Source organism: Rhineura floridana, chromosome 1 (genome assembly GCF_030035675.1).
Source record: "Rhineura floridana isolate rRhiFlo1 chromosome 1, rRhiFlo1.hap2, whole genome shotgun sequence".
Lineage (NCBI taxonomy): Eukaryota > Metazoa > Chordata > Lepidosauria > Squamata > Rhineuridae > Rhineura > Rhineura floridana.
Genome location: NC_084480.1, coordinates 162,584,009 through 162,595,143, shown reverse-complemented (window position 1 = coordinate 162,595,143; position 11,135 = coordinate 162,584,009). Strand labels below are relative to the sequence as shown.

Here is an 11,135-nt window from a genome sequence, read left to right as displayed (position 1 = left end):
AAGCTTCATATTGGGAAGGTTTTCAAAACACTGTCCTCTTCAACAGCCCAGGATAATTTAAACTTGTTTGAACTCCTGCACACAAGAAAGAAAAAAACTGAAAGCTATATACTTACTCTATTTATGAGATTTTCATATAAAAAAACAACCATTTTCTGGTGTTGCAATGGGGTCTAGGCACTGCCTGGAGGTCAACAAATCACAACCCTGACTTCACTTATTGGCTACAAACTTGAAAGGGCAATGTTAGAGTAGCTTGCTACGAGCTGATTTAACAGAGGTTGCGGGGAGGAGCTGATGTTTTGGTGTATATCTCATGAACCAGACCACCTAGATACTTAATTTTTTTTAAAAAAAATTAAAGCCGAGAGTCCAGAGATTAAGGTGACTCAGCCGGAGACCCAGAGAGGACCCCCAAAATCTGGAGTCTCTGGGCAAAAACCAGACACCTGGCAAAACTAGAGGAGATGGAGGAGGAGAGGCAAAGGTGACATTTGGGGGAGGGATGGAGGAGAGTAGGTAGACTCACATGGTTTGCCAGAGGAAGGGATTGACCAAAAGGTGTAGCTGAGCCGTGCAGGAGCCAGATTATTGGGCTATGAGGCACTCCTTCTGATCATCTCATCTGTGTCTGAATGTGGGAACTCATCCTTGCCTTTTCTAATGTGGGGATTTACCCTGGATTTGAACTTGGGACCTTTTGCATGTGAAATCTGAGTTGTTCCCCCCTACCAGGGCTCTTTTGCAGCCCCTAAGCAGCGGCATATATGGGTTCGTTTTGAGGCTATTGTAGAAGACAGATGCCCCTTGATGTGTTTGTCTGCTGCTGTGGCTGAGCATTAGAGAACTGCTCTGTAGATCTTGCAGAGTGCACTCAATTCTGAATGTACCCCCCCATTTTCCCTCTGACATTACTGTTCTTGACCAGGAATACAAAAGGTGAGTGCGTCCATATTTCTCCTTCCCCTGGTGGGGCTCTATCACAGAGAATTAGGAAGGTTATGGTTAAATTGATGAAAATGTATAAAATGTTTAAATTGACCTTGCTACACCCCAAGTGGTCCTTCCCGCTTTCCTTGCTCACCCTTCCTTCCTAAATGAGCAGTCAAGGTTGACCTTTGTGACCCTTGTTTCACCCCTGCCAGCATCCCAACACAGTGTAGGCCACTGGGTCAGTTTCACAGGCAAAGACCTAGAAAGGTTTAGCCAAATCCTGTGCTCAGAGTCTTCAGCTAGAGTTAGTTGGAGAAGGTATATGAAGTCCAGGAGGGAAGGAGGGAAGACTGCTGAATCTAGGCTGATCTATTCCTGCTGCACATAAGAGAAGGTATCTGCCAACGTTTGTTGGTTTATTATTTAAGACATTTATATACTCCTGGACACTCCTGGATCCAGCATTGTCACTGGACGCTCAGGTGGCCTCAGTGGCTAGGAGTGCCTTTCTTCAGCTCCGGCTTGTTCACCAGCTTCAGCCCTTTTTGGACAGAGATGACTTGGCCACGGTACCCCTTGTTCTGGTAACTTCCAGATTGGATTACTGCAATGTGGTCCATGTGGGGCTGCAGCCAGATTACTGACTGGGATTGTGTTGGGGAATTTTGTAGTTCATTGGACTGGGGGTCCTTGAGGGAATTGAAGACACAGGCTTGCAGCAAAAAGGTAGGCTTTTGTTGGATGACAAGCGTATGCTTGGTTGGTCTCCCTCAGAGTGAGTAGAGAACTGCCCCATGGCACTGGTTGCCTGGAGTTTTTATACACTTCACGACAAAGAAATTAGCATTAACAAATCAGGAACTTACACATCAGTATTTCCTAGGCATTCCAGTATTACATAGGCATTGCACAGACATTGCATAGAATTGCATTAGAATTGCATTGGCATTGCATTATGTTCTAGTCAATTTGGCAATGTTTAAAACTTCACATTCCAGTACATTTTAGCCATGAGCTGAGTACTCCAGCTAATGAGCTAAGCATTTTAGTTAATGAAATCCTTCCTATGTTTAGGAGAGTACAGAGATGTTCAGTGTCTGTTCAGTGTTATTTTATTTTGTAGAGTTCTAGCTGTTCCATACAAACAAAAACAGTCAGGGAAGACAGCTCCAAGAAGAAAAGAGTTCTGGTTGGCTACTAAACTTATTAAAATATTATAAACTTTTATAGCTTTATAAAAGAATATATTTTGCTTTTTGTTTGAATGTAAAAATTCCCCATCATTGCCCCATTGCTTTTAGATCTCATATAACTCCTCTTTTAAAACAGCTGCATTGGTTGCTAGTTTGTTTCTGGGCTCAATTTAAGATGATCATACTAGTGTTTAAAGCCCTAAATGACTTAGGCTCCAATCCAACACATGTCTGGTCAGAAGTAATCTCCATTGTGTTCAATGGGACATATTCCCAGGTGAATGTGTATTGGATCGCAGCCTTAGTTCCCAAATATTTAAAAGATCAGCTCTTCCCTACAGACCTTCTTGGGTATTGAGGTCAGCTGAAGGGGCCTTTTTAGTAGTTCCACCACCCTTAGAAGCTTGGTGGGGTGCTGCTGACTTGGGAGAGGACATTCTCTGTGGCAGCCCCTAAACTGTGGAACTGTCTCCCCACCAAGATATGTCTGGCAACCTTGCTGTACTGCTTTAGGCGAATGCCCTGGCCTTTGACACCTGAGATCTATATTTTTAGGACCCACCCTATTTTGTGATTCTGATTGTTTTTAACAGTGTATTTTAAGGTTGTTCAAACCTGCCCTGGGACCTCTGGAAGAAGGGCGGACAATAAATGCTAATAATGATGATGATGATATACTACTTTTCAGGTGGACCCCACAAAGCGGTTTACGTTACAACATATATAAACACAGAATAAAACCATATAAAAATTAAAATCAAAAATCAATTAACTATTGCAGAAAGATATTCTCAGTTGCCTGCGTAAGCCTAGTGACATAGAAAGTTTTCAGCAGACATTTAAAAATCAGGAGAGAAGGTGCCTGCTGAATCTCTGTCAGCCAATGACAGTAAACGCTTGATTTCTTCTTGTTGCCAAATGAGCCTTGCCTGCTTGGGGGATGGCCAATGTTGTTCTGACAGACTATCTCAGTGATTGAGCTGGGATATAAGAATTCAGGTGGTCCTAAGATACCCTGGACCTAAGTTGTTCAGGACTTTGTACATTTATACGAGGACCTGGCACCTGGCTCAGTAGTGGATGGGTAGCCAATGCAGGTGTTTTAACAATGTTAGTAAGTAGTGTAAGCTTAGAAGTCAGCTTTTAGCCAAGCTACAGTTGAGTAGCTACTGCCCTGTATGCAGTAAGTAGTGGCAGCTAACAATCCATTGGGCTATTATATTGTGGATTTAATCCCAGTATCAAAAGTGGAGCATTTAGATGACCAGGTAAATTAATCTTCCTAATGACTGCCAGGGGCCTCCAAGGTATAGAAGTGTAAGGACTTTCATAAGGATCTCTGGGTACATCAGAGGCTTGAAATTGCACCTCCTGCTTTCCAATCCTATGCAGCAAACCACTGGAGAGTGCTGCTTCTGAGTGTGTGGTTATTGTTTCCCTTGCTATGTGTCCTCATTTTCCTACTTGATGAAAAAAAAATATTTCTCTCCCTTAGTGTTGAATCCTTGTCCCAAGAAAAGTTGTTTGTCTACAGGCTTCCTGCCATGGGAGCTGTGTGGCTGTTGTATCGTATGGCATCTCCTTCCTTTCCTTTGTGCATGTGAGGAGTGTGTGGGATAAGGGGAGTCAAACCCATGGCTTGAGGGATTCCTGGGAACTCACACCGGCAAGATTGTTGCTGTCTGTGCCACTGGAACTCATGCAGTGAGGGTGCTATGGGAGTATTTTGTGTGTGTGAGGTGTGTTGTGGTGCAGAGAGATGTTTTGGGAGTAAGGATGGGGGAGAAATTCAATTCAGTTCGCATTTAAACCAGAATTTATCTCTGATATGAGAATGGAAACACCGTCATTCTTCCAAATTCTCATTCATCAGAATTTTGCAATGGAGTCCTCCAACTAAGCAATGTTTGCAAGAATGCATTATTTGGAGAAAGTGCATAAAAATTAATATATTAGCTAAAATACCATACAAAAATGAATTATATCATGGGACATTGCTTGCAAAAATGTGTACATGAGTCAAAGCTGCATATAAAAATTAGTTTAATAAGAGAAATTCTCACAAAAATGCTGGATAATTTTCATGAGGATTTTTTAAAGAAATTACAAACTGCTGCAGAAATTTAGAGAACCAAATTTCAGATTAGAAAAATGAGAAAGTGAAAGAACTGAAATGGACAGATCCTTCCATCCTTATCTGGGAGGATGTCCCCATGGCCATGAGACATTATTTATTATTATTTATTTATTATTTGATTTATATGCTGCCCTTCCTCCCAGCAGGAGACATCAGCGCCCTTGGTGTGTGGGTGGCATGTGGGCTTCTCCTTCCCACCCCATGTAACTATTAAGCTCTCTTGTCACCTTTCCAACCCAATTTCTGAAGTCACTTCTCTTCTATTCTGCAGCCCTGCTTTGCACCTGTTTTCACCTTCACCCCTACGTCTATGTCTTCTCCTTCTCTTTTTGTACAACTCCCCCTTGCACACAGACCACCCCATGGTAACCTCCTGCATCGTCCACCTCCTACACATTGCAACAACTAAGCACCCCCATTTTTACCTTCATCCACTTTTCTTCCCTTCCTCCTTCCTCATCTTCATGCCATTCCCATGCCTCCAGCTCCCTCCTTTTATACAACCCCCATCTGCACCCCCACTGTTAGCTTCGTCCACTTTTCCTCCTCTCCTTTTCTCAACTCCTCCTTGCACACAGACCACCCCATTTCCACACCTTCTCTCCTCTCTCCTAGTCTGCAGCCCCTTTTCAGACACACACAAGATGATAGATGTTGCAGTATCTTTAAGATGAATAGAATCTTAAGAGCAAGCCTGTCATTTAGCTTGTTCAGTTAGAGAAGGTTACGTTCAGTTGACAGATGTTGCACATGTTTGGGTGTTTGCTTGTTAATAAAATATCTGTTCTAAATTACTACATTGAATCTGGAACTGCATGACGAAGACAACACACGATACCAGGAGTGAAACACATTGTGTGAAGGTACTATGGAATATTTGAGGGCTCTGCATCCTTTAACTCTCTCACATCAGGCAACTGAGGAATGGAAGAGGGAGATGTTTGAGTACAGCGAGAAGGGAGGGACACTAAAGGCCCATCCTTTAATCTGGGATCTAAGCCCTTTGTGTTTCTATTAATTCTCCAATGTCCATATGATGTTCCCCACCATTTCAGACTTTCTCATACTTAAATCTGCATTTCCCCCACCCTGCTATAAACTGGTTACTACTGCAATCCCAATTGTTAACCACTGTAACATCTGTAGTGAGGACGTCTTGTCTCTTTCTTTGCATTGTGGGCGGATCATAGGGGTAAGTCCACTCTCTGTCCACGTCTCCTCCTTCTTCCCTGCAGCTCATTCGTGCTTCCAGTACCAAACCTGGGCACTTTCTTCTCGCTTCTGTAGCTGCGTCATATTGCTCATTGTCTTTCCTTTTTTCAAAACCTATATGTTGCGATCAAACGTAAAAGCAATTATTTTCTCAAAGACAGTATCACTTTTCTTTTTAAAAGCTATTTTGCTGTATTATGACAACAATTGAAAAATTAATTATTCCTTGGAACCACGGAATGCACCTCTTTCCTTCACTACAAAGGTTTATATTGTATTAATATCTTTTAAGTCCTATGTACTGTGCTCTGTGTAACAGCCCATGGAAAGGTTTTTGAGTAAAACCCCTTGTTGTTGTTGTGTTTGCTTGAGCGTTTGGCACCCAATTGCAAATCGATTATATACAAGTGCACATTTTTGCATTTTAAAAAAAAACGTACATTTTGTTATAAGATGATTTGTGGATTTTCAAGGCTTAGGAATGGTGGGGGGGTTTTGCTTGCACTTTGTGGGAGGAATACTGTTAACTTTGCTGTTTTACACGTTCATTTCCTGTTTATGTTTTGATGCCTTTTAACAAAGGGTCAATTAACTTCTGGTCTGCACACTTTTCTTTGTAAGCCTTCTTTTCCTTCCTTTGCAGATAACCATTTTCTGCAGCCCATTGTCAGTGTAGGATGGAAACTACCTGCTCCTCTGATTTCTAAGCAGGCTGTCAGTCCTCCTCCTAAAATTATTCTTGCAGATCCTCCCTCATCTGACCGACCCTATATCTTTAACGCTCTACTCAAGTTCTGGATCTTTTTTTCCTACATAAATACAAACCTGCGCACGTGCATCAATAAAAAAAAACCGCATATACATTTTCGTGCTCTCTCAGGGGTGCGTCAGAACAGAAGAACATGCAAAAAGCAAAGAACCTTTAAGTACCAATCACCAATCATATTAAAGACTTAGAGGTGTGACAAAACACAAACATGAAATAGACAAAAAAATCCACCCACATAATATCTGAAAATTCAGGTTTTCAAAAATAAACCCGAGCACAAACAGGACATGTATAGATCTCGAGGCCACCAACCAAATATGGAAAATGTGGATTTTGAAGTTAGGTGTGGATAGACCCTTAAAGGGGAAAAGTGGTTGTCAAACAATGGCAGAGGTTTGAGTAGAATGAGCAGGGTTTTGAGTACTGCAAGAAGGGAGTTACAAAACACTGTTGTATTAGCTTTTGTGTTGTACCCATCTCTATCTCTCTTGTTAAAACTTTAAAAAAACTCTCAATGTTACTTCCTTGACCATCTATTCAGACCTATCTTGTGTTAAACATTTTCACCTCTCAGTGCCCCTCCCTTCCTGCTCCCATGCCATAGCCATTGCTGTTGTGCAACCTGCCTTCTCCCTTACTTGTCCTTACTTCATGCAAATCCCAGGATTGTGATGAGGCATCACAAATTGTCCACTGGGGGTTCAGTGATGACATTTAATGTTTTTATTATATGTAAACCCTGTCCTTACATAGTTAGAATTCTGAAGCATGTTTCTCTTCCAAGGAAGAATGCAATACACTGCTGCAAGCCTGAAACTTAGTACCTCTTTTTAGAGAAATTAAACATTGCTTCCACCTCCCCTAATGATATTCTGAACATAGCCCTATTTTGTTTAGTTAGTAACATTTTATTGACTGTTTCTCATAATAAGTAAAAAGTGGTAATTTAAGCAAGATATAAAACAATCACCAAATTCATACCTCTCAAACAGATTATATTAAATTGCATTTAACACCATTGTCAGTCCATGTTGGTGTTTCCATACCAGCAGTGGTATGTTATGTTGGCACTTTGATCATTCCTGCACACTTTCATCAATGATCTTCCTTCACCCCTGTGTTTTCACTCTTTATGTGCCTGAATACATATGGAACCTTATTTTGCCAAAGTAGAAAATGGGCCACACTTTATTTTTTGTTCTCTCCAGACCTCTTCTAAAGTTGCCCTCTGTTCAAACCACAGCTGCCTTATAGCTCCCCACAATAACCTCACCACCTTCATACTTGAATACATGCTGTTAATTCTTCTGATGTCCATGTTCCCCTGCAGTCTCCTTATGAAACAAAAGAAATTCCTCTACAACTTCAAGAACTTGCGCTGGGCCAAAGGCCGTCATGAAACATACCTTTGCTATGTGGTGAAACAGCGGAACAGTGCAACATCCTGCTCCTTAGACTTTGGATATCTGCGCAACAAGGTACAGAACATGAGTGAAGCCCACATTCATAGATACAGTACATCATTCCGCATATTCACAGAAATACCCATTATCTTATCCAAAATTTTAGCCATCTGTGTCACTCTATCACAGACTAGGATCAGTTTCTCTTAGTGGTGCAAATGCCATTCTGCTTGTTCCCACACTGCTTCAGTACTGCTGGACTGGGAGAGGTCAAATTGGATGACCTGACAATATGATTACTTCCTATGCCAATGTTGCCTAGCTTTCAGGAAGAAGTGATTCTGGCACTGGAAGTAACCACATTGTGGCATCTCAGTTCCAACATTAGCATTGTGGCATGTGAACTGGTGGCATGGAAATAGCAACCACACAAAATCGGATTTGGTACCAAATTTTCTATTAATTTGCTGTTGTTGTGGATATGATTGTTATGTAGAGATTTTCCATGGCTATTTTTGGAAACAACTTTTTTTTAATCCACATCTAAAATATTGATATTAATATTGATATTTTTTTAAGAGGGGGGAAACAGTCAGTAAAAGCTGTGGCTTGTGGAGAAAGAACACACTTGAATCAGTTACCAGCTGGTTAGGTCAATGGAATGCTTTCAAACTGTTACCAGTCAACAGTTCCTGTCCCTAACTTGAACCAACACATGTATTTCTTCTTAGCTAAGCAAGCACCTCCATTACCCATTCTTCCACTTTTCCTGCCAATCATCCATATATCTTCTAAACATCTTCTTCTAATGGCCAGCTAATACAATTAACAAAACCAAATGGCAAAACTTTACCTCTTTGAGGCAGATATGGGGAGTTGTTGAATGCTCCCCCTAACCTCCTCCCTTCACACAGAAATCATACATAAGATATGGGCCCTCTTCAGGTGTTCGTATGTAAAATAAAGATGTGAGGGGGGAGGTGGGGTGGACCAAGCATGCTCATCTTCGTTGCCCCCCCATGTATTTTACACACGTACAAAATGTCTGATGAGTCATCCTAATATGTGTATATTTCACCTAATCTTCTCTCTGACATGCTATTTTTTTTGTTTACTGGGAGCTTCTGGCAGGGAGGGAAGGTATCATTGAAATATGCATCCAAACTAGTACCCTCAAGTAAAAGCTTTCATTCTACTAATTGTTTGACAATTCATTGTCTATCAGTTGTATTTTGGTCCTACCCCTATCCTTCTGTGTCACTACTTCAGTCAGGTTGCCATGTTGAAGTTCTCTTCCTGCGTTATATTTCCACTTGGGACCTGGACCCAAGACATTGTTATCGGATCACCTGGTTCACCTCATGGAGCCCCTGTTATGACTGCGCTCGGCATGTGGCTGACTTCTTGTGTGCTTATCCTAACCTAACATTGCGCATCTTTGCTGCCCGCCTGTACTTCTGTGAGGAATGCAATGCTGAACCTGAAGGGCTGCGTCGTCTCCACCGTGCAGGAGCTCAGATCACCATCATGACCTTCAAAGGTGAGACAAAGTAGAGGGATGGGTTTAGGAGATGGAAAAAAATACAGAGAAAGAGACACAGTCAAGCACTGAGATAAAATTGTACACCATGCCCCTCTTTTGTCAGATTACTTTTACTGCTGGAACACCTTTGTAGAGAATCGCAAGAAGACCTTTAGAGCTTGGGAAGGGCTTCATGAAAATTCGGTCCGTCTTGCCAGAAAGCTCCGTCGTATCCTTCTGGTAAGTGTTGCACACCTCCAATCTCCGAGTGGTGAGATTTCACGGTGTCCTGCTCTCATCCAGGGTTTGGTTTCCTTTGGGAAGAAGGTCAGCGGAGACTGCGGTGTCTTTATGAAATATGGTTTATTTATTTACACACATTTCAACTTGAGCTCAAGGATAATAATAATAATAATAATAATAATAAAATTTTATTTCTAGGCCGCCTATCTGGCTGAATTAACGGCCACTCTAGGCGGCACACATAGACTAAAATATAACATAGAGTAAAATATAACATATAATACAAAACAAAACCCCAGTAGTCTATAGACATCCCGAGCAGCAGGGTCACGCACACATACACACACACGGTCTCTGGCCCCTTCAGCAGTTGCTGCTTTTGTAGCTGGAGAGAGACAGGGCCCCGCCCTTCCAGGCCAGGTGGAAATCAGCCAGAAATGCAGGGAGCAGGTCTTGCAGAAACTCACACAGGTAGATGGTCTCTGGCCCCTTCAGCAGTTGCTGCTTTTGTAGCTGGAGAGAGACAGGGCCCCACCCTTCCAGGCCAGGTGGAAATCAGCCAGAAATGCAGGGAGCAGGTCTTGCAGAAACTCACACAGGTAGATGGTCTCTGGCCCCTTCAGCAGTTGCTGCTTTTGTAGCTGGAGAGAGACAGGGCCCTGCCCTTCCAGGCCAGGTGGAAATCAGCCAGAAATGCAGGGAGCAGGTCTTGCAGAAACTCACACAGGTAGATGGATGGAGGGGTTCAATGCATCAGCAGTCCACTATTCAGCTTTTCCATCTGGATGCAGGGGCATCCTATAGCCATGATGCAGAGGGATAGCCTCTCTGCATGCCAGCAGCCCCAGCCATTCTCTAGAATACACTAAAAACTACAAACACCTGCCAGCTCCCAGGAGTGGGGGGAGAGACTCTCCTCCAGAAGAGTTTCAATAAGAAAAGGATCTTCCTGGCCCATTTCACCAGTTGCTGGGGCAACAAAATAGGCCCATCATCTTACCTGGCCACTCTATTTGATTAACAAAGGGCTAGCAGAGCCAGCCCCCAGGGCATAGGATTCCAAATCAGAGGCTGGAAATGTGACCCATAGAAATCATCCATTCCAACCCCCCCCCCCCATACTCATAACAGTAAGGAAGTATCATGGAGTGAGGTTTTCTGCTTCCTTTCTCTTCTACCTCTCCTTGCTGCCCTTTTCTCTCTCTTGCCATTCCCTGCTTCCTCTCACTAGGTTTTTCTTCCCCGCTTATCTCTTCTTAACATTTCTCATTCACTTCATTTTCTCCCTTTTATCCTAGCTCATCCCCCTTTTTACACCCCCACCTTTTGTTCTGTTTCCCTATTCTTTTTATCCTTTTCTCTTCTGGTCTCCTTCTACTTGTACCCTCAAATGACTGATCCCTGCAAATTTGACCATTCTTCTTTCTTTCCCAGCCACTTTATGAGGTTGACGACTTGCGAGATGCCTTCCGAATCCTTGGACTTTAATGTGCTAAGGTAATGGGGAATGGGGAGGAAAATGGCATGCCAGCAACACTGCGGGAGTGATAGTCTCAAAGTATTTAACTCTTTGTTCCAGTTTTCCCTTCCCTGCTGTCATGAACATCTGCATCCTCAGAAAAGTTCGGAATAAATGAGGAAGATCCTCTGAGGCTACCTTCATTTGCACACTGGGGCTCTCTGTCCTTTTTGGGGAGAAGCCAGAGCTACAGTTATCAAGCCA

At 42.6% G+C, this 11,135-nt stretch overlaps 1 protein-coding gene across 1 annotated transcript; it reads left to right on the top strand.

Annotated features, from left to right (window-relative positions):
• Nucleotides 1–7,560: 7,560 nt before the first annotated feature.
• On the top strand, nt 7,561–10,900 carry AICDA (activation induced cytidine deaminase). The gene is made up of 4 exons (XM_061630661.1): nt 7,561–7,722; nt 8,917–9,187; nt 9,294–9,409; nt 10,847–10,900. The coding sequence occupies exons 1-4, from the start codon at nt 7,561–7,563 to the stop codon at nt 10,898–10,900; spliced, it is 603 nt and encodes a 200-aa protein (XP_061486645.1).
• The last annotated feature ends 235 nt before the right edge of the window (nt 10,901–11,135 follow it).